This window comes from Chelonoidis abingdonii, chromosome 9, assembly GCF_003597395.2.
Source record: "Chelonoidis abingdonii isolate Lonesome George chromosome 9, CheloAbing_2.0, whole genome shotgun sequence".
Classification (NCBI taxonomy): domain Eukaryota; kingdom Metazoa; phylum Chordata; order Testudines; family Testudinidae; genus Chelonoidis; species Chelonoidis abingdonii.
The window spans coordinates 16,398,416-16,423,091 of NC_133777.1; the positions used below are offsets into that span (position 1 = coordinate 16,398,416).

At 38.8% G+C, this 24,676-nt stretch overlaps 1 protein-coding gene across 8 annotated transcripts; it reads right to left on the reverse strand.

Annotated features, from left to right (window-relative positions):
• Positions 1-22,671, reverse strand: LOC116837580 (acyl-coenzyme A synthetase ACSM3, mitochondrial-like). 8 transcript variants are annotated; one of them, XM_032802131.2, is made up of 15 exons: positions 22,533-22,670; positions 21,021-21,133; positions 18,902-19,177; positions 15,670-15,880; positions 14,118-14,325; positions 12,758-12,901; positions 11,724-11,880; positions 9,199-9,278; positions 7,883-8,006; positions 7,277-7,357; positions 6,049-6,150; positions 4,639-4,766; positions 4,402-4,501; positions 3,710-3,829; positions 1-1,595 (listed from the first exon to the last, which is right to left on the reverse strand). In XM_032802131.2, exons 3-15 carry the CDS (start codon positions 19,121-19,123, stop codon positions 1,509-1,511), a joined length of 1,764 nt encoding a protein of 587 aa, XP_032658022.1. In that variant the 5' UTR covers positions 19,124-19,177; positions 21,021-21,133; positions 22,533-22,670; the 3' UTR covers positions 1-1,508. The 8 variants fall into 8 exon arrangements, with proteins under 8 accessions (XP_032658022.1, XP_074925342.1, XP_074925340.1 ...); XM_075069241.1 differs by having other exon boundaries at positions 21,021-21,143; XM_075069239.1 differs by having other exon boundaries at positions 22,461-22,670.
• Between the last annotated feature and the right edge of the window lie 2,005 nt (positions 22,672-24,676).

Sequence of the window (24,676 nt, forward strand, 5' to 3'; positions counted from 1 at the left end):
GTTTTAAAATTATTTTATATAGTCTTTATTACTGAAATGAAATAAAGATAAACGTAAATTCCTGTGTCATTTTAAGTAAATAAACTTAAAAGTACCATAGCAAAAATGTTAACTCTTCAGTTGATGTAACATTTATTTTTCTATCAGTCTATCTCTATTCTCACACCATGTTCATTACACAGTGTCTGGGACAGTCAAATGTTGTGTCAAGGCAGATATTTAGATACCTGTACTTCATTTAATAACAGAGACTACCTTGTAAATCCACCCACTTTCACAAAATGAATACTTAAATTCCAGGATTTTCATAAGTGAAAACTCAATTTTGGGAAGATTTTCCTACTCTAAAAGGAAATTTTAGGGAAAATATTTTTATGTATCAGTTCCAACCACTGCTTACTGTGATCATAAATATGAATGCTTAGAAGCAAAAGCATAGTCATTGACTTGAAAATTTATGCGTAAGCCCTAGATTACCAATTTACCAGGGTTATGGGTACATTAAAAATGTATGATAGAAAGAGAAACAGTTGTAGTGGAAAGGATGAACCAAAAACATCTGAGAGCTGTGAACCAGGAGTATACAAACAGCGAGTAGAGATGCTTACTGCATGTGTATTATTTAAAACTAACAGATACGGAAAACTGCTTATGCAGGTTAATTTTCTTTACGATTTTTTTTAATAAATATATTAACACTTAAACTGAGGAAAGCCTTGACCACACTTGATTGCCCAGAACACAGGAGGAACTGAATGCAGGCAAGTACACTCAAATTTGTTCGCTCCAGGAGTTTGGACATGAACCCTGTTGAATAACTGAGCTGGAGGAGCATCTTGGATATTGAAATGCACAAGAACACACAAGCTTTGCTATTAAATTGTTATATCCAGCCACTACCACAGATAGTAATTTTTAAACAGGAGTAGGATTTAGGCCAGACATGCAATCATGGATCCTGGTATCTTCCTATCTGAACTTAACATGTTTTGTGACCTGGCCTGGAAATGTGGACTATCTTGAATAGCAAGTTTCAGTGTTTAATAAGCACTTTGAGTTGGAAGATACTATAGAAATAAAAAATAGTGTTTTTGTTTGCATGTCTATTTCCCAGCATGCTTTTCTAGTTAATAGCTAGTTCATAGTAGTGCTAAGGTTTGAGTTTTGGAAACATGGGTTTGGAGCTTACTACTATGTACACTGTTTTCCTGTGTGCTTTTATAACTAGACAACTGGAGTTAGAATAACAAAACTGTTTTTTTTAACTGAGACAAAGTGCTTTTAGGCTTTTTATGCCTAGAACAAATGGGAAAGAATGCTCACCAAGGATCTAACCCTGCATTTCTTGCATAGTCCATGAAGTTTTAGCTTTGCATACAATGCATGATGATGCTCTAAATTTGTAATATGTCTAATAGGTCAAGAGAACAAAAAATTGCACCATATATCATCAGTAATATATAATATTTTTGGAAGAACAAATTATGGAAAATAAACTCTAGATAATTCTAAGCTTTTCCCCACTCCTGCTTGCGCAATTCATTTCTTCTGATCTTCCCACTGACTGTCTTTGGCAACTGTTGAACAAACTCCACCTATTGGAAAAGAGAAGAAATTACAACTAATACAATATATAGTAAGAGGTAGATAATCTGCTCTATGTGTGTACAATATTTGCTCTCTTGTACAGACATGGAAGACATTAAATCAATCCAGTATGGAAAAGGAAGACATTTTCCATGAGATCTATTGTAAGGAGTTTAAATGGATAAAAGTATCAGCAACAGAAAGTTTAGCAAAGGAAAAATATTATATTTTTGGATAAATAGATTCTTTTTGGATTATTAAAAATCCTTGACTTTAACTTTTAAAAATCTGCTGTAGACCCATCACTATGAGAAATAAACTGATGTTCATGATGTACTGAAACTTAAATGTCAAACTCTTAAAGATTCTGTTCCTCAGTTTCTCAATGTCATATTCTTTATGCTGGAAACATTTTGCTAGATGGTTCTCCACCATAGAAAAATGTATAGTTTTCATAGAAAATTTTTTTGAAGACATTCCAAAATTGGATTAACAATTGGTAGATTTTATAGTTATAAAACATCAACCAGTTATATTTCAGTGCATCTTGAAATAATAGTTTATGCATCTTTCTTACACTGTTACTATAAATGTTCCTTGTTTAGTAATTTGCTCTTTGAGGGGCAACTCTTGTTCCCTGTACTGAGCCAGAATAACTAAACTTTGTTTTGGGAAGCTCTTTGGGACAGGATCTCTTTCTAGTTACTGCAAGTCACTGAGTGTCAGTGTGGCCCATTCTATAGCTGCTTTTCAGCCTCAGGTTTCAGTAACCTCTGCAGCTTTTCTGCATCTGTGGTTGGGGAGTCTGTATTATGACAGATCACTTGATGCCACCATCCAGGAGTCTTTGCCAATCTATGTGGGCTTTCAGTGTTCTGCCCCTTCCATGCAACAGAAATGCTGAAGGATGAGCCTTATGCACACTGCAGGAAAAGTAAGATTCGTTCAGTGCAAACATCAAAATACATGCAACTGGGCTAAATGGATTAGAGGATTAATATGAATGGCAAATATTCCCCCAGAGCCTATTATAGACACTCTAGAGTCTGCAGCACAGGGTTTCTCTGCACTATTTCCATATCATAGAATCAAATTTAGCATTGCTATAAATTTTTTAATATAAAGTGGAGATATGTAGAGCTATGAAATTCAAACAAACATTTGTTGTTCACTTGCTATTCAATGTAGCAGGGCAAAGAGCGAGGATTTCTATTTCAAACATCCATTGGCCGTTACAGTAGAGCAAAAATGAAATCTTGTGAGTCTGGAGAAGACAAAAGGATAATTTGAAGAGAACCTATTTAAGATAGGAATGAATTCTGAGGCAGCACTGAAACCACAGCTCCCAAATAAGTGTATATTTTTTTCAGGGTTATGTGTCCTGCTCTCAGTTCCCTTCGTCTCCTATACATTTTTCTGGGTTTCTGTACTATCCTCGTTACTCTGGTATATGAACATCTACAAAGAGTACATCATAAGTCTGGAAAAAATAAACATTGAAAATGTGAGATGTTAGAATAATTATATTTACTCACCTGTCCTCTGTTAGATTCTTACGATTAATCATGGCAGAATTTGATTTGTATTTTTTATAATTTTGATGTAATATCATTGCTTAGTTTTAAGTATTTTTTCAATGTTTACCAATTTCAGTTTTCACAGGGCACAAGAGTATTGGTTTTAAGCTTTTTCTTTTTTACATTTTTCACAGTTGTGGGAAATGATGGGAGGATTGGACAATATTTAGTGACAATAGATGTTGAGATTCAAAAAGTTAAAGCTTTATAACTTAAGAACAAACTGTCAACATCACATGTCAAAATACACAAAGTAAATATGCTTAAATCAAACTCGTTCTCAAGCAGCATTTTTCTTTCTTTGCTGGTCTTTAAATTTAGATGATTTTCATTGGAAAATATTTTGGTTTTGGTTTGGTTTATATGTACGGTAAAATCAATGTTTACTGACATTTACCAATAGAAATCTAAACCTCTCAAGCCTGTTTATAATTTGAATGTAGGAGGGGGAGTATAATAAAGCTTTTGTACATGGAAGTTCTCTTATGCCACTTGTTGACTAAATGTAATCTAATTATCTAAAATACTTATGGTTAATCACTTACTTTTCTAGGATACTTGTATGGAGCAGTGACCTTTTTAACGTGGTCCTGTAGCTCTTGAATCAGTTTTTCTGGATCATGTGAAACATAGTCAGATGCCAAAACAACAAAGGCTTTCACGACCTTAAAAGATTAAATGCTGATGAAACAAAATGCACATAATACAGTACAAGGTCTTAGTGTTTAACCAAAATTCACTTGCTGACACATTACAAAGTAACTAATTTACAGTGCAGGCACAAAAAACTTTACCAAGATGAATGCCCCATTAACAATTTGAGTTCAGCAGCTACTTATATGTGTAATATGCAGGAAGTGGAGTAAATTGCAGCCATCCTTATCTTTAATTTGCAATTTCAATCTATAAGGACTACAAGTCCCAATATGAAAAATTATATAAGCAGTATGGATGCTCAAATGAAGATATGGCATGTTGTAATGTGGGACCTCTGTGGGCTGCACCTCTATATTCATTGTAGCGAAGGTTGCAGTTACTTTGCAATGCAGCGATGGCCCCACTTCAGCCACCCCTATGTCTAGATGATCATTAAGAATTTGCTGAGGGCCTTGATGTGAATGGAATGTTTCAACAATTGTTTGGAGTAGCCAGCTGCCTCAGGATTCCATTTAAGGCTTTTTAAAAATACATATTTCTATAAAAAATCCAAGCACATAAGATATCTTAAGTCCTTTACCTCTCCTCTGATGGGGTCTGGGCTGCTGACAACAGCTGATTCTACTACTGCTGGGTGCTCTATCAGTGCACTTTCTACTTCAAATGGTCCAATACGATATCTTTAAATGAAGAAAAGTCTTTTATTGTTATATACATCTATTAGTTGGTGAAGTGGGCATATAAAACAACTGTGTGTTGGCATCATCTGCATTATTTGAGTCCTAACATTATAATGAATGCACATATAAATTGTTACCCAGCAGAATTGATGACATCATCACTTCTTCCAACAAACCAGAAGTATCCATCTTCATCTACAATCCCTTTGTCCCCAGTGATATAGAAATTCCCTTGTAATGTTGAGTCAGTTCTCTCTGGATCATCCTAGTAAACATTACATTGTATTTGACAAACATTAACCTTTCTGCAAATAAAAGATTATACTCTAATGTATGCAAGAAACTCATCTCATTTTATTCCAGCATTTAATTTATATTACAACATAATTTAGCATGCAAAAATTCAGCCTTGCTGAGTAGTCCATATCATAGTGATACATAATAAAATACCAGCAGATATGAACAACATGAATGGAAAACATTTTTTCAAACATTGTTCATATTCATAATTATGGATTGAATACAAAGCCCATAATGTATGAAATAAACACAGCAAAACTCAACAGATGTGGAGTTAATGTATAATTGTTATGGGTTATGTCTTTGAATAGGTTTTAGACTTGTTTTTAATCATAATGAACTGCCCAAAATATACATCTTGGCCCATCGTATTAGGAACCTTTGAGGATTATGGGCTGAGATGTCTATATTATGTAGTGTTAAGTTTATTTAGGGGAAGATTTCCCAGCTCTTATTTTCCTTTTTGTCTCGGCTGTTCCCTTTCCCTCCACCACCTAGTTGTCAAAAAAGAAAAAAAGATGTGTTTTGGGTTGACCAATCCTAGCTAAGAAAGGGGGTGTCTGTAACTCCCTCTAAATCTAACTAAACTGACTCCTGGATTGGCTTAGAGGGGGTAATTTAAACATCAGTGTTTCCTGTCCCTCCCTCATTGCACTGTTGGGATGGCATGGTCACAGTTGGTTTTAATAAATGAAAAGACTTATTAGCTTTAATTTAGTCTGCAATAGTAGTAAAGAGAATGTACATGTGCATTGCTTCTTATCTAGTATTACTTTCCTTTCAACCATATAATGTATCATATTCACTTTTTCTAGAGTGTGGGCTCTGTTAGTGTGACAGCCTTCACCTTTGCAGCACCTGCCATCTGTAACAGCCTTTCTGTAGCTTTTCACTTTAGTGAAAATCTTGTCTGAAAACAAATCTCCCTTTGCCAATTCATCTTAGTTTCCGTCTTTTGCTATTCTTTATCCATTTAGTTGTAGTATTTAGCTTTGTAAACTTGTGGGGTGTAGTCTGTACTAAAGAGACTTTGCAGACACTTAGATTGTAAACTCCTTCAGATGGGGATCATCGTTCTGTTATGTGTTAGTACAGCACCGTGCATAATGGGGATGGAATCTCTAGGTGTTACCACAAGACAAATAATAGTGTTTCGTTTCAGTGGCTGGATAGTAACTGAATTTTATAATTTTTGTGTGTTTAAGGAATTTAACAAGTGTGCAATTTAAGTTTGTGAAGTTCCTTACTATATATTGATTGAAAAGACAAAAAGGTCTCGTAGGTTTTGTTTTGATGGCGATATCTCCTTCTTCTCCAGGAGGCAGAATATTGCCGTGTTCATCTATAATCTAACCCCCAAAAAAATACAGAGTAGTGTTACCTTGGTGTTTAATTTAAGCCATAATTTTCATTAAACTAATAAAACCTGCATATTTATTTGGAAATACTGAATTTAAAAAGTCAATAATAGAAGTGACTGTAACCATCAAGAGAAACTTCCCTTCCTAAATGAAACAGAAGAATACATTTTCACCTGAAGATTCCAAAGCACTATACAAACATTAATTAAGCTTAGTAACACCCAACTGAGCAAAAAGGTATATAGCAATTGAGCGGGTGGGAAAACTGAAGTGCAGAAAGTTGCCCAAAGATTTGCCTGTATTAGCAAGTCAGGAGTAGACTACTCCTTTCCAATATCCTCTAACTAACTCTTCCACTGCGACTGGTCTAGTGCAGTGACTCTCAACCTTTCCAGACTACTGTACTTCTTTCAGGAGGCTGATTAGTCTTTTGTTTACTGAAAAATTCCTTACTTTCTCATTTCTACCATATAACTATAAAATAAATCAACTGGAATATAAATATTGTATTTACATTTCAGTGTGTAGTATATAGAGCAGTATAAACAAGTCATTGTATGAAACTTTAGTTTGTACTGACCTTGCTAGTGCCTTTATGTAGCCTGTTGTAAAACTAGGCTAATATCTAGATGAGTTGATGTATCCACTAGAAGACCTCTGCGTACCTCCAGGGGTGCATACCCCTAGTTAAGAACCGCTAGTGTAGGAATGTAGTGGAATCACTCAGATAACATATCTATATAGTTCAATGCATCATCATATGCATTTTTCTAGAGAGAGTTTCTCATTCATTGTCATATCATCCTTCCCTATGGTGTAACTATTGAATGCAGCCTGGGCTTGTTTTTGTTTTTTGTTTCCTCTACTGATCTTATCTTCCCCTACTTATCTCTACCTGGGACCCAGCAAGAAATTTCACAAACTATCTAATGAAAATTTGTATAATGTAAGAGGAATCTGACTTTCTGGAGAGCTAAACTGAAAATGATTCAGCAGGGGGGGAAATCCTCTCTCTGTCTACCCTAAACTTGCTTGAGCCTCCCTGAGGAGAAATCAGTAACTTCTTGCTTGGAGAAAAAGGTCCCATAGGACTTATAGATCTGATGCACAATACCTTAACATCATATGCTGGAGACGGCATTCCCATTGAACCTGGTTTAATTTTCATTCCCTTGAATGTTCCGCAAACCAGCACCTACACCAAAAGGTTTTTAAAAGTAAACTCTGCAATCTCATGTATTCAGTTTTTAATTTATATTTAATATACTCAACTAGTCTGGCAAATAAGTTACAGTATATAGCAACCTCTCTGAGAAACAACAATGAATGCTTCATTATAATCAGACATTCACAGAGTAAACTTCTAGGGACCAAATTCTGCCCACAGAATTGTGCTTATAGCTCCAAGTGAAGTGAATGTGAGTTGGGAATGTAAATCTTTAACAGGCAGAATTTCACCTGTGATAAATAGGAATATGCTTCTGCTGTATTAAGTCCCAATCCAAAGCCCACTGAAATGGGAGTTCTTCCACTGACTTAAAGGGTTTCTGATAAAGGCCTTAGTGTTCTGAGTGACTTATTAAAACTAGATTTTTTCATCATCATTTATTATTACAAGTGATTTTTCCCTCTGAAAGATGACATGACTGTATTTTTCAAACATATTTTCTTAGCAGTCTGAATGCAATTTACTTCTGTGTTTTTTAAAGCATCTGACTACCGTTTCTGTCTGGCCATAACCTTCATAGATATCCAGCCCAGTTTGCTTTTTCCACTGCTCCATCACTTCCGGGTTGATTGGCTCCCCTGCACTCACACAGTGCTGCAGGCTGTTGAATTTATAGCTTTGCATGAAAGAGAAAAAGGATGATCAGAGTTTTAAAGGGGTTAAAACTGCCACAGTAAGGAAATATATATAAAAGGCAGATTAGATTCTTTGTGTCTCTTTTAGTAGAAATGTGTCAAAAGGAGTTGATTCTGCAGAGGAATTGAGAAGGGGGGAGAGAATAATCAGATCTTAAATGACATGAGTTGCTGAGTTGGCTTATGCCCTGAAGCATGAGGATTTATATCCTTCCAGAACTCTTGTTTTTTGTTTGTGTGTGTGTTTTAAATCCTCACTACTGTAGCTGTGGAGCCTCTCATATCCATAGCAATATAAAGTCTTTTTTTCATTGTTTGGCCTCAATGATACCTTGTGGCAATAAGTTCCACAGGCTAATTGTTCACTGCATGAAAAGTAGTTCCTGTTGTTAGTTTTAATGGTCCAGACCTGCAGGTGACTCCACATGAGCAGACTCCTGTGCCTATGCAGAGCCACACTGACTTCACTGGAACTCTGTGTACGCAGACCCCTGTACTCACACACAGCTTTTCTGAAGTCAGTAGGGGTCCATGTCGGTGTAGCAACTGTGTGGAATCACCTACATGATCAAAATCTCAATTTGCTGCCTTCCAATTTTGTGAAATGGCTTCTTGATCTTGTATTTCTAGGAAGGGTGACTAGAATTAGCTGAACTACCTTTTTTGTCCATTCACTATTGTATCCCTTTATCATGTCTCCTTCCTACAGAATATACATAAAATATTTATTGAGCCCAGTTCATTTGAATGTAATTGCATGAAGTTAAACTGAAGATAAATTTGGCAGATTGTGAAAGAATGCACGTAAAACTGCAAGTTCCATATTTTACAAGATGTTAAAGGTAAAATAGTCTTTCTTATTCTAAGCTTTCAGTAGGAACTTAAAACACAGAAGAGTATTGTCAGTGCTGCTAAACTGCTTTTCAAAGTCTTACTTCATTTCACTGTAACTTGCTAAATTTGTGGGAGTTATATTATCCCCATATCTCATATTATGGTACTCTGACTTTATTTCTAATATGTAAAATTCAAGACATCGAGAAATACACAGCCAAATTTCTGTTGTACCATTGTAAACCTTGAGTAACTTAACCAAACTAAAAGCAGAATCTAGCTACTGTTTTGGTAAAATACGACGATCTAACATGATAAAATATTTTGATCATTGTTTACCTGGTCAGATTATGCTGCACAAGCATTCGATAAGCAGTTGGAGCAGAACAGAAGGTTGTGATGGGAAATCTGGACAGAGTCTAAAGAATTTAAAATAAAAACGGTCTAAATGTTGCAGCCAAAAATAACAATGCTTCCCACAGTTATTTTAGTCCCAGGGAAACCTAAATGTAAGATTTTTATGCATTTACAAATGTAATACCTCCAACCAATTTATGAAACACATGAACATTATGTTGACTAGCCTTGAAAATACAGCTAGTGTTGAAGTCATAAATACTTTTTCATCTTTAAATGGCTTTTATAGTTAGCATCACATTCCAAGCGTCTTGTCACAGAAGGGTTTGCATTCTCAAAGCATGTCCTTACAGTTACAGCTCTTATTACTCAGAAAACAATTGGAACCAAAAGTATCATCGGTAAAACATTCCTCAAATATTCTGACACTAGCTAGTGTTTTCCAGCAATCAGATTAACAAAAGGATATCCAATGTTAAGGACGCTATCTTATAAGTGTAGCTTCAGCAAGGAGAACGTAGTAGGGATGTGGAATATCCCATGTGAAGTGAATGATGCGTGACTGTTTCTCATAGCACCCAAAGTTGTATGTGGAGGATATTATAAAATATAATACCAATGCCCATTTATAAGGTTAAAAAACTCAGTCTTGTATCATCTCCCTCTTCAGTTTTGAAATATTACAGTTCATGATTGAAATGCTGTACAAGATGCTCATGTATCCACTACTGTTGTTCGCTGTGTAATAATAAAAGTGCAGAGGATCCTAAAGTGCTTTACAAACTATGGTTCCAGTCCTGCAAACGCTTGTGTGTGTCAGCTTCACTTTATGATGAACAGTAAATGTTTGCAGGATGATGCACTGTAACTAGGGTTTTGTTTTGGGGGATTATTTATTTCATTTTTCAGGGTTTATTTTTAGCAGTTTTTGAGTTTTCTGTAGATATTCAAAAATCAGGGCTTTGGGGCTTTCTCTTTGTATATATTGTAATGAGTAATGTATATTATGTACATTACTCAGTGTTAGAGCCCCATATTTTTTCAAATGTAAAATAACAATTTTTAAAAACAACATACTGTACTTACTCCTGCGACTTCTGTCCATGGGGCTGGGCCTAGCTCCCTGCTTTGGGCATTGCAACCTGGAGCACAGGGTCACAGCACCACTCAGATTCGGCCCATTTGCCCTTCCAACATGATAGGGGGGAGATGGGCCAAATTTGAGTAAGTGGCATTGTGACCTGGCCTGTTGGATTGCAGCACCCCTCTCTCAAATTTGGCTGGTAGTCTCCCTGTCATGACAAAGGGGTGCCTGAGCCAAACCTGAGTGGCGCAGTAACTCTCTGTGCACCAGCTTGCAATGCACAGAGCAGGGAACTGGGCCCAGACCTGTGTGAGAGAGGCTCCTACTGCAGGGTGAGTACAGGGTGAGTTCTCTCTGCACCATCCCTCACAGCCTTCAACCCCCTGGGGGAAAGATCTAACACCGCCTGGACCTCTGATCGCAGAGGGAGGACCCAGCCCCCCACCTCTCCCAGGCCTCCCACAATCAAACTAAAGAAAAGAAAATCCCCCCAAAATAAAACAAAAAACTATGAAAAATAAAAAAAATGTCCTGGGCTCTGCTCAGTAGAGCGGTATAGACCGTAATGAATAATCTCTTTGTAATGTTCCCTAATGCACTTTAATACAGCACTGTTTCAAACAGCACTACATTAACATGCACTAAGGAACCTTTAGTGTGTACCAGCAGGGTCTATACAGACCAATTAATCATAGGACTGGAAGGGGCCTTGAGAGGTCATCTAGTTCAGTCCCCTGCACTCAAAGCAGGACTAAGTATTATCTAGACCAGTGCTTCTCAAGCTATCTGATGTGGAGGACCGGCAATTTTTTTTCCCAATGTGCCAGGGACTGGTGCCATATTATTATCCTATTCGACGCTCTTATGAGGAAACTCGTCGCGGACCGGCAGCAGATGGCTCGCGGTCCGAGAAGCAATGATCTAGACCATCCCTGACAGGTGTTTGCACAATCCATTAGTGTGCTTTAGAAATCACATCCCCATAGTCCACATGACTGCTCCAAATAGGTAAGTCCTTGTAACAAGTAAGCATTTCCAGGGTTTTTCTGGTGCTTACTGGATAAACACTGATATCTTATTCTTTCTTTTACTTTTAAATCAGGGGTGTTTTATCTCTGTTTATTGGTGAAAATCTCAAATCAGAAGCTAACTATAAGGTCTGCCCAGCAAAGCACTTACGCACATGCTTACCAATGTGATTCAAGCACCTTATTGAAGGTAAATGGGTGCTAAGCAACTTGTTGAATCAGGACCTATATAAATATATATCACTTCTAAAATGTGATTGGTGACCTCTTTGGTGAAGAGCTGCAGCCAAGGAGCATGTTGTCTGCTGTGGAGTGGGAGAGGTGAACATCTGGGCAAGAGCAGCAAGGGAGGAAAACCATGCTGTTAAGAAAATGCCATTGTTCTTGTAACTTACATCTAGGACAGTGGTTGGGTCAAAACGTGGCATGCTATGTACAAACACACATGCCCCTTGAATCCATGGAGCAAAAATGCTACTCCAAGCTGACTTTGCCCAGCCTGTGTCTGATGTATTCCAGAGTATGTCGGAGGAGGTTAAATCCAGCCAGTACCTGGTAAAGAAAAATCTGTGAACAATTTTTTTAAACAGAATGAATATAAAAATGATAACAGCAAAAATATTACTGGGACAAACAGTCACTATCTTGTCTTAATTGAGATTAGTGAACAGCTGAAACCCCAAACAAGAGTAAGCCACCAAACATGGCCACTGTGTCATTATTATAGATTAGCTTTGCATTTTTTCATTAAAATATTGTACCAGTACAAAGACTTATGATGTCTCAAACACAGCATCTTGAATTCATATTTGTGAATAGGGGATTTTGTTTAGTTTGTATTTCGGGGGTAAGAGTTTCTCATTTTACTTTACTTTTATTTAGTATTCTCATCTATGATTACTTGCAAGTCATAGTGGAATGTACTACAATATCAATGTTATTTTCCCAAGATAAAATATCCCATTTGCAAATCTGAGCTTTCATAAAATTATCTTGCTTTTGTGGGAAAGGTTCAGTGCATTTCTTATATGCTGTGATAAACCCATGCCTTTATAAACCTTATACAACTACAAACTTTCTCTCTTTATAAAGGTCCTTACAGATGCTTTATAAATCACCTGATCTTCTTTGAATATCCAGTAGGAGAGGTTCCCTTCTTAATAGAAAGTGTTGGATTTTTTTTTTAAGATAAGAAAAGCAACTACATACCAGTGCTCTGATTCAAGGTAACCATAACTGGCTAGTGGAATTACTCAAAGTAATTCTTGTCTCCTGGAACAATAATCTTGTCATGAATTAAATGGAACTTTGATATTATCTAAGCTATTGAAACAGAGAGATATTAGTGAAGTGCTATGCTTCCTTCACTTCTGCCATGTGACCATTTTGAAGAAATACCCATGTGGTTTAAAGCAGTTATAATCCATACCTTCCATTTACAGTCAATCCAATGCCATAACTACTGTGGGAATGTTCAGTCATTTTTGGAGACCCTGTTGTTCCACTGGTAAAAAAGATGGTCATTGGATCTTGATTCCTCGTGGTCACACAGATGTGATCAGCATTAGCGTTTCTTTAAAAAATACAAGATGGTGAATAAAGTAAGTAAAAAAAATATAACTTATGGATCCCAGATGATAATCAAATAAAACAACTCTTGCAGAGTTACAAGAGATGGTGCTTATCTGCATTGAAGGGAGTAGCTTTTTCCCAGGTTTATCTTTAGAGAAGTGTGACTACATATCAGGGATAATACGCAGAACTTGGCTGCATATTAACAGGTCAGATGGCATGAGATCTGGCTTAAAAAGAACAAACTGCAAACTTTACATTTCAATTTTCCCCTTTTTTTCTTTCTCTCACCATCTGCAGTTAAAATTTTACATTAAAAGAAAATCTTGTGATAGTAATCAACTACAAGGGATGTCTACGTTTAAAATTAGGGGTGTGATTCCCAGCTCTGTGCATTAAAAATAGAATTTTAGGCTAGCTGCCCTGAGTATATGTCTAAGGTTTCTGATGGGCACTTATTTGAGATAGCTAGGCCATGTCACCGCTTGTGCCTCAGTGGCTGCATTCTATTTTTAGCACTCTAGCTTGATGAAAACTAGTGTGATTATGTGTCCTCAAGCTGGAGATCACACAACCAGTAGTGACCCTGGCCATATGCCAAGGAAATAAATGGGAGAGTACCTTGGCTCCACCTACCCACAACACCAGTACGCACAGCTGAGCTGGGGCAGTGAGTTATACCAGGGAAAGCGTTAGCCTAATTATTATGAACTGAGTGTGAGCCTTTGATCAGTATGTTCACACCTTTGTGACCTGGGACCATGGAATCAATGTTATTATCTGACCACAGCATTTCCCAAGCCTTTAATAACTGAACCTCATCTTTTTAGGAAAATAAAACCAATCGTGCTTCCATTTTAGCACCACTATGTTTGCAGGGCAGCATGGGGAAAACTAGCATTGCCAATGCTCTTTGTCAACAACCCTCAGCTAGTCCCTTCCATTCTCCACCCCTGGGGAAATGCTACCTAAACATGTATTTTGTGGTTAAATACTAGTTTGTACACACTAAATACAAACAAAATGGGCACTGTTTCTGGTTCCTAACAGTCAATAGAAGTACATTCTCATTGGTATTTTTTTCCAATGTTCATTTCTCCCCCTTCTAAAGAGATGAAAATGTTTCACCATATTCGACATTAACTTATTATTAACAAATCAGCCATCAGGGTTTTCTTTCATGTTACTGCAGCACTTTGACAGTGGCAGCTACTCACGTAAATAGGTCTTTAAAGTTCAGCCATCCTTCCCTCTGGTCCTTTGACACAATTAGCTTGAATTTCAAAGACTGGCATTCGGACACAATGCAATCTACAGCTGGTGCCAAAACATCGTCAGTGATAATACACTTTGGCTTTGATGTTTGTACTCTATGGAGAATATCTTTTGCTGTCAACTGTGTTGTCCCAGGAATAAGGATAGTTCCTAAAGGAGGAGCCAGCTTTAAAATGTAATAATAGGATTGTACAAATCTATTTACTAAATTCTTCCCACCTCACTCTTACTAATAGATCCACTAGCTTTAGAAGTTATATCTGTGAATAAGTGAATAGGATTTGGCTTTATTTTTGTACATATATTGCTTTTTCACAGACTGAATTATAAATTAGGGTCAATATAAATGAGCAAGTACTACGACACAAAATGTCTTTAGCGTAGTGGAATAAGAGAAACTAGTAATTGAAAGATTTCTCTCATATGGAAGTGATATACTTGTAAGAATGATGGGGTGAATATTTATTAATAAAAGTCGATGGGTTAATGTCTCTTAGGAGTTTGATAGCTTCACCTTCCTCCTTCAAACAGTCTCTTCCTTCCATTCCTACTCTTCATCGTATATCTCATGTTTTACTATGGGAGCTAATTAGCAACATAGAGAAAACTTCAAGCCCTATATAAAAGACCCTATTCTACAAGCAGCATGTGTCTATATGTATATATGTGTATATATATATAGATTATTAGATATATGATTGGTTGTACTAGAGAGGTAGGATGGACTTGTGGATAACGGTCTGGGCTTGGACTCAGGAGATCCGATGGGCTTGTCTATACTTACCGGGGGTTCAATGAGTGGCAATCAATGCATTGGCGGTTGATTTAGTGGGTCTAGTGAAGACCCTCTAAATCGACCGCAGATGAAGTTACACTATTCACATAACTCAAATTGCGTAACTTAAATTGAATTTCCCCTGTAGTGTAGACAAGGCCTCAGTTCTAGCACAGATTTTCTCTATGACCTTAGGCAATCACTTAGGGCCTGATTTTCTGAGCACTCATGCCTCCCATTGAAATAATTAAACTCTCTGTGTCTCACTTCCTCATCTGTAAAATATGGATAATACTTCTCTGCCTCACAGGGGTGTTGTGAAGATAAGTTATTAATGTCCATGAGGCACTGAGATACTTTGAGTTTTATTAAATATTCAGACTCAAAAAAGCCTAAATATTTAACAAATCCCATTGGCAAAAACAAATATAAATGTGTGCTATTGCTGTTGCAAGAAGATGATGGATACATTGGCAGTTTGTCAAGAGCAGTGGAGAAGGACAGGGATACAGGCACATGGGATAGCACATTTTTGTTAATGGGAGAAGTAAAGTGTGGCTGAAAATCCAATAGTACAAATGAAGACAAATCTTGATGTTACAAGCATTTTTTAGCCATACAGCACGGATGTTTCTCATCATGGATGTGTTTGTAGTTTTGACCTCATTAATTACTGATTATTCATAATTTCATTCATAATTCCTATTATTTTTACTAACCTGTTCGCATGCAAGCCACATTTATTAGCCACCATTCTGGTATCCGGGGTAGAATCAGCATAACTCTGTCTCCTTTCTGCAGACCACATACCTCAGAGAGTACATTGGCCACTTTTCTGGAGCGGAATCCAAGTTCCTCAAAGTTCCACCTCACCTCATCACCTTTATCATTTACCCACCACAGGGCTAGCCTTGTAGGCCTCTTTCCTTCCTAATGAACGACACAATATGTTGTAAGTGCTTAGCTTGATATGCATGTAACCATCCCTCAAGTCCAACTTTCCAAGACAGAGGAACGTTCATTACTTATACACAAAGGCAGAAATCCTCACCCCACTGAAATCTGTAGAGTTTTGCCATTGACTTCAACGGAGCTGGGATTTCACCCCAGATTTAGAATAGTCTATAGATGTCAAGTTCCTTTTCTGAAGCTAACACATTAGATAATGAGAAAATGCTGCACAATGGCTAGTGCAGAAAACTAAGGGTCACTTTGGCTCTGGCCATGCTTATATTTTCCAGAGTGGCCTGTATTTTTGGATGCTTCAAAGTTTGGGGGGTTGTACCCAGATAGATACCTGCAGCCTGGGTTTCAGACGGGTGGAATACCCGCAGCTCATACTATCTTCAATTGCAGTGGAGGGTGCTCAGCACTTCTTAAAATTAGATCAAAGGTCCAAAAATCTAAACACCCAAAATCAGAGACTCCTTTTGAAAATGCAGATCTAAACCTCTCTGAGTCTGATGCTCCATTTGTCAGCAGAGGTTACTGTGTGTATTGGAGTGTTGTGTGGATAAATTAACTGATGCTTCTAAGGTGCATTGAAATCCTTGGCTAAAACTTGTTATTGAGGGACCAAGTGTTATTTATGAACAGAGTGTACGTAATGCCTAGTATGCTAGCTGAGATCTTCACTGGTGTGGAAGAGATCTGTACATACTAAGAACAAGTTCCATTTCAAAGTAATATAATGTGTTATCATCAGGCACTGGTAACAAGGTGAGTAGATTTTTTATTTGTGCATTTTAAGAAAAAATCCTGCGCCTCCTTCCTTGGCCACAGACCTTTTCTTCAGATGTTGAGCCTTGAAAAATTTTGCTTGCATCCTGTAAAAAGTTGTCTTTTCTGCCCAAGAATGATAACCTCATATTATGCAATAGTGATGATTCACCCCCATTTTTCCGACAGAAAGACTGAGACACAATTTGTGATGTGTCTATGGGTCTAATCCGGCATCTCTTCTACCTATTACTAATATCTGTATTGTAGTCATGTCCCCAATCCAGACTGAGGTCCTTCTGTGCTAGGTGTTGTACACACACACAGCCCTGGTTTACACTATGAGTTTAGGTCGAATTTAGCAGCGTTAGATCGATTTAACCCTGCACCCCTCCACACAACGAAGCCATTTTTGTCTACTTAAAGGGCTCTTAAAATCGATTCTATACTCCTCCCTGATGAGGGAATTAGCACTGAAATTGATATCACTGGGTCGAATTTCAGTAGTGTGGATGCAATTTGATGGTATTGACCTCCAGGAGTTATCCCAGAGTGATCCATTGTGACCACTCTGGACAGCACTTTGACTTCAGATGCACTAGCCAGGTACACAGGAAAAGCACCAGGAACTTTTGAATTTAATTTCCTGTTTGGCCAGCATGGTGAACTCAGCAGCAGAGGTGACCATGCAGTCCCCCTAGAATGTTTCTATGCTCCCCATATCATCTCCGTCCCTGAGGTTATCACAGATTAGAAGGTGAAAAAAATGCACTCGCGATGACATGTTTTCTGAGCTCATGCAGTTCTCCCGCACTGATAGGGCACAGCGTAATGCATGGAAGCATTCAGTGGCAGAGGCCAGGAAAGAATTGCTGTGTTTGCTTAATGGCAAAAATATCATGCCTTGCTAGTGATCCTGCCCAAGCCAGGTTGCTCTGTCACATGCACTCCGCGCTGTGTCAGCCTTGGGTGGGGCATGACCGCTTTGTGAGCAGGAAGGCCATAGATACAGACATTGCATTAGGTAACTTCTGCAGCTAGAGAAAACATTCCTGCCAGTCTGGGGCTCAGTCTGCCGGCTCCGCTCAGCCTACTGCCTGCCTGGCATTCCAATCATCCAGGCAGGCAGCGGGCTGAGTGGGTCCAGAGGATGGGACCTGGAAAAAAGGTGCAAAACAATTGTCTGCCATTGCTTTCAGGGAAGGAGGGAGGGAGGGAGCCTGATGACATGTACCCAAAACCACCTGTGACAAAGTTTTTGCCCCATTGGGCATTGGGAGCTTAACCCAGAATTCCAATCGGCAGCAGAGACTGCGGGAACTGTGGGATAGCTTCCCACAGTGCACCACTCTGTAAGTCAATGCTAGCCGCGGTAGTGAGGACACACTCCGCCGACTTAATGTGATTAGTGTGGACATACGCAATAGACTGTATAAAATCGAATTCTAAAAAATTGACATCTATAAAATTGACCTAATTTCATAGTGTAGACATATCCATAGAGATAATTCCTGACTTGAGGAGTTTACATTCTAAGTAGACAAGAAAGATGAAGGGTAGCAAGTGAAATTTGCAGATGGGAATTGAGGCACAGAGAGGTTAGGGCTTGGTCTACACTACCAACTTATGTTAGTATAACTGTGCCACTCAGCGGTGTGGATTCCTGAGTGATCCAGTTATACTGACCTATCCCATGGTGTGGACAGCACTGTGTTGACTGGAGATCTTCTCCCGTCAACATAGCTACTGCCTCTCAGGGAGGTTGAGTGCCTATGCTGACAGAAGAAGCAATCTCATCGGTGTAGGTAGCATCTTCACTAAGTGCTACAGCGGTGCAGCTGCCCCAGTGCAGGCCTGTAAGTGTCGACAAGCCCTCTGTGATTTACTCAAACTCACATAGGAAGACAGTGGCAGAGCTCAGATCTTCTGAGTCTCAGGGCAGTGTTGCAATCACAAGACCCTCTTTCCTCTGTTACTCAGGCTCACAGTCTCATTGCACTCAGGGAGGCTATTCAAGTAAGCAAGAGCTATGAGTGGGCCCAAAAGCAGTGGAGCATCTAAAACCTGGGAATTCCTGGTTGTTAGTCCTATACTCCAATGGCATTGCCTCTCTGAACTGAGAGGGTTACCAATCTGTAGCCAGAAAGTAATATCACTTGCTTCTGCCAACTATGTTTTTCCTCTGATACCCAACATGAAAATCTTAGCATAAGGAAGTTAAAGGAATGTTACCTTTTCCATTTCAGTCCATTTGTCCAGCACATCGGTTGCAAAATTGAAGTACTCTGGCACCTCTGGTTTGTACTGTTGTTTTAAGGATTCATAGTTTAAAAAATTCTGAGGGGCTAATACCCTGTAGCCTTTTTTAGAGAATTGGAAGGATGCGGTCAAGGGAGTCCACAGGAACCTAAAGCTTTGAGTTTTCCGTAAAAACTGCATGACAGCGCAAGCCATAATGGGTCCTTTCAGGTTATTCTGTGTTCAGGATAGTCTTTGTGGACCAGCTTTCTGAAATACACACAAATTAAACCATTGCCATGTGGTTTCGAAATAGAATGAAAATGTCCTTATAGGTCAGCTATGCAATACACCTCTACCTCGATATAAGGCTGTCCTTGGGAGCCAAAAAATCTTACCGCGTTGTAGGTGAAAGCACGTTCTATCGAACTTGCTTTGATCCATGAGAGTGCACAGCCCTGCCCCCTGATCGCTGCTTTACCGCGTTATATCCAAATGTGTGTTATGTCAGGTAGCGTTATATCGAGGTAGCGGTGTAATCAAACATTATAATACACTTTCTTAATAAAAAACCCCCTGGATTAGCATGTGCCCTTCACTTTGAACTGTTAAAATATTGTTACAAATGTATAAACTGGTTGTGCTATGAGAGTCTTTTACTGCAATTGTTCTGCTTCACTACAACCAGAAAACAAGCAGGGCTGAAGATCACCTATCACAGGCTCTAGCTGTCCATGACAACTGCCACCCCCTACCGCACTGGTTTTGTTTAAAAGTGTGTCAGTGTTTAGTGGGAGAAGACTCATAAAGTAGCATTCTGTATTAGTCACCAAAGCAGGGATTAAACCATTGCCACCTATATAAAACACCTGTGGCCTCTCAGTGAACCATGTATTCATAGGTATTTCAGAGTCAAGAAGAATATATGGTCATGGCAAAACCTCCAATGTATAGGCAGCGACACCTCAAGTAAAGATGGCACTTGTCAGAGGTTTTAGCAATAGAGGGACTGTTTCATCTCACACCAGGGTACATGAGTAACTGCATTGTTGGGAAACTCGTGTAAGTGAGCACAAAATCAGGTGGAGTGGGGAAGATTTTGGAATACTATCTTCTTTCCAGGGTAAATGTGATCATTGTTCAGTCCCCAGCCTGTGTCCAGAGGTGGAATGACTCAAAAAGATCAATGCATACTTGCTATAATGATTGTTCTTTTTAGTACACCGCTACCCCGATATAATGCTGTCCTCGGGAGCCAAAAAATCTTACTGTGTTATAGGTGAAACCGTGTTATATCGAACTTGATTTGATCCGCCAGAGCGTGCAGCCCTGCCCCCCCAGGAGTGCTGCTTTACCACATTATATCCGAATTTGTGTTGTATTGGGTGGAGTTATATATGAAGTAGCTATTCATGGAAAGCAGAATTATAGCTGAAGTAGCTATTCATGGAAAGCAGAACTAAGTAACAAATCTATTCTAAACAGGTTCATATACTGCCCCCATCACTGTAGTAGCTAAGTGCACCTTCCAGTATTGCAGTAAGCAATGTTACTAACATCTGTCACATGTGGTCATTCTTTCTCTCTGTCCCTAGATTGTGCTATGTGTCTATATCAGGGCCAGGCAACCTATGGCACGTGTGCCAAAGACGACATTTTCAGTAGCACTCACACTGCCTGGGTCCTGGCCACCAGTCCAGGGGGCTCTGCATTTTAATTTAATTTTAAATGAAGCTTCCTGAACATTTTAAAAACCTTATTTACTTTACATACAACAATAATTTAGTTCTATATTATAGACTTATAGAAAGAGACCTTCTAAAAACGTTAAAATATATTACTGGCATGAGAAACCTTAAATCAGAGTGATAAATGAAGACTCGGCACACCACTTCTGAAAGGTCGCCGACCCCTGGTCTATATATTTAAAGCCCTGCACTTGGAATCAAAGTGGTGATAAGAATAAACTCTGGTTCTGCTTTAGAATTGAAAACCACAATAAAAATGCCTAGCAATAGGTTAGGGGATTCAATGTGCACACGAAAACAATTCTACCACCAGGTAGAAGGAAGGAATTAGAATGGGGAGAGGGGGTTAGCCACAGAGGATGCACTTTTTAATTCATTTATGTCTGCTGGACAGCCTGGAGATAGTCATGCTCCACCCTTGGGATTGCTACAGCAGTGTCTTGTAAATCCTGGACCCATGGACACCATCACAGAGAGACTAATAAAGACTAGTATATAGAGACAGAAGGAAAATATCAGCATGAAAAATCTGAAACAACCACGTGTTTAAATCTCGGATACAAAACTGTCTAGGAGTCATTTATACTCATTGGTGAATTTGCAGTTGAGGACCTGATTCTGCATCCCTTGAGCACTCAAACTCTAATATCCAGAGCTATCAATGTGGCACCATTCATGGGTATTAATATTCACATTTAAAAAAACATACTCCAGCTGCTAATATTTCAATTGCAATGTATAATCGAGAGGCACTGGTATTGCTATGCTATTGCAAATGCATGAACATATTTTACAGTCCAGTCACATTAACCGTGGCTTTTGGCTGAGTGTAATCTGAATAAACAATAGACAATGTAAAGCCAGAATGTAAGAGGTTGAAAAATAGCAGGGAACACATTGTTCTGCAATGTGTCTTGTGTGAGTTACTGTCTAGCCAGAGCATTACCTGGTACAGCAATATGTTTAGTAACTTGACTGTATTCTGCAAGAAGCAGCATTGTCCCATTTGCCAAGCACAGCATAATAACCTTTGGCCATGCTTCTGATGGACACAACTCCTCAATAAGGCCAGCAGAGATGTCAAGCAACAAGATTTTAAATGTCTCCTTGAAACACACACAGCAAAATTCATCCTCACAAGAGGGAGAAGTTTTTAAAATTTACTGATAGTCGATCCAAAGTGAAGGACTTGCCAATATCCAAAGAGCAAAACATAGCAATAAATCTGGAACCACTGAAAGAGTCTAACTGGATAAATATTTACCCAGCGGCTAAACACAGGATGCAACGCCAAGTTTGTTCAATGATGTTTGTACTGAATAAACAGCACCAACTAAGGAAAAGGAAGAGGTTTGGGACAAAACTGATCTGTGGTGTTCAATCTGCACATGAACTACAAAGTGACACAGGAGAGACTCACCTATGTAAAAGAGTGGGAAAGCCGGAGAAAGAGGACCGACATGAACAGATGAGAGGAAAACTAATATTGGCACTACACCAAAAACGCCCCTGGCAGCTCCCCAGGGGGTTCAGTCCCCTTTTGCCATCCCCAGAACCAAACCTGATCTGCACCTCTTTCAATCATCCTCATTGTAAGAGACACCCGTCATTTCAGACCCAAGTGCCTCACTGCCTTGCACAGTTGGAGCGGCCTCTCAGAGCTGTCCTAGCTGATGGCTATCAGAAACCTTAACTAGACCATATCAGGCCTTAACTAGATTTAATGTAATAGACCACACTGACTGTGCGAAAGTAATGACTCCCACAACATCACACACCCCTTGTTTGGGGTCCCTGCTACGCACCATGTCCCTCAGAGACACATAGATAACAGCGCGCTGCTAACACTGAATGTGGCACGAATGCTCCAGACTCACACAAAGGGCTGCCAAATCCTGCACACACAGGAAAGAAGCTGATGTTTTTCTGCATAACTCTGTAGTGCGGTGGAAAGTGCAGGATATCCTGTTCCCTCCCACCCAACAATTCCTGAGGGACTTCGGCTGTGCACTGATAAAGCATACTAAGAGTCAAGACACACCCTCTCTGGTCTGCTTGGAGCACTCACAGCCTCTCGCTCCAGTGGCAGGGAGTACATAGTGTTTGTAAACTCCTCCTGCTGCTGGACGATCAACCCTCAGCCCCCAAGTGGTGAAGAAACACTCATCAGAAATATTTGGATCGTCTGATTCTGTGGTTGCAGGATACACGAAAAGAAAACTGATGTCGCTTTTATACATTTTAGCATTTATGTCATGTGCTTTCTCCACAAGAACTATTAGCTGCCCTGCTTTTTCACCATGCCAGACTGGGGCAACCTGCATCAGCGGAGAATAGATGTTAACTGTCGCATGGAAACCTTCACAGTGTCTAAGAGAAACGGCTCTAGAAAGATTCCTCCAAATAAGGGAGTTGCTCTCTCCCTTACAGTTAGTGAGACATGCAGCAGGTCTGCATGAGTGAGATTTTAAATGTTTCTTTGAAATATACCCAGAAAAATCCTTTAACAGAGGGGCACAGAAGTTTCATCCTAAGGAATCCTCAAATGAAAGATTAAATTGCCACAAAGGATGCATGAAAGTTAACAGAAAATGATGGAGAAACTTTTTTGTTTTTTTGACAACATGGTCAGCAGATGTGCTGAGAACACTTGGATGAGAAGCTTTTATGGTTCAGGAATAAAATTATACTCTCTGTGACAACCTAATCTCTTTTAAATCGTTTCTGTGCATCGTTCTTTTAGATGAGGATAAAGCTGGTTTCCGGGCTACATGCTGTCATTTAGAAATCTCATGGCACTTTTCACAAGAGTAGGGCCCTGAATCCCAGTGTCCTAGTCAAATTCAGATTGGCTAATTAAATTCTGCCTTCCTAATACTCACCAAGCAGCAGCATCTGGAGAAATTATTCTTTGCTTTGTGTTTTTCAATTGTTTTGTAATGTTACTATGTGCTCTAAGAAGACATCTATCACTATTCACGCCAGAGGTAGCTGGCTGCTGCATTTCGATACAGAGTGAAGTGGTTCCTTTATTAAAAACCCATCTTGCAAACACTTACATACCTGCTTTACTTTATGCACTATGAGTAGTCTGGTTGCCTCAAGGGGATTACTCACATGCTTAAAGTTAAGCACATTTGAAATCCTTGGAATTGCAGTATTTTGACAGCTGCATCGTGTTAAGGCCTTGATCCTGCAATCCTAACTGATCATAAATATCATATAGCTCATCTGGTTCTTCTGACAAGGGATGGCCTTTATTTTATACCCCAAAGTACCTGTACCATGGAGAAAGTCCATTTTTCCTCTCTGTAAATATAAATTAGTAATGGTTTAAGTGATTAATTAGGAAAATAAGGATACAGTCCAAACCAAGAGCCTGATTCTGCAGTCCTTACACTGAGTAGTATGGGGCTACTGGTAAGTGCCTTTAAAATACGGACTGTACAATGGGGCATGATTAAGAATCTTTCCATTTACTTCAATGGGCTTTGGATCAGGCCCCAAGTTAGCTTCTCTTTATATTCTGCAATTTATTAACTCAAATTCTGGACCTTTAATTCTGAGAACCAAAGTTCAACAAAAGCATAAATCAACAAGATTCTAATCTATCAAAACTCCAATTCACTTTGTGTTCAGGTCACTGTAGCAGGATAAAGTGTTTTACATTCAGAGCAAACTATTAACAGTTCAGATTAATCACCATTTTAAAGACCAATTTCTCTCCTAATACTTTTCATATCAATAAGAGAAGAGTTCTTGGGTTTGTTTGTTTTTTACAACAGATACTTGCTTGTGTATATAAGTTTAGCCTAAAGCCTAGAGAAGCCAGGTCTATTATTAATTACACTGGTCTACAATTTTTGAGAAGTCGTCTGCTTCAGAGATAAAAGTGGTATTTATTATGTATTTTGATGTGCTGAATTCAAATATGACAATTAAAACAACTGATTGGCTACTGTTTCTAAGATATTTAAGTTTTTACATTTTATGTCTATGTATATTGTGTAGATAGTAGAGT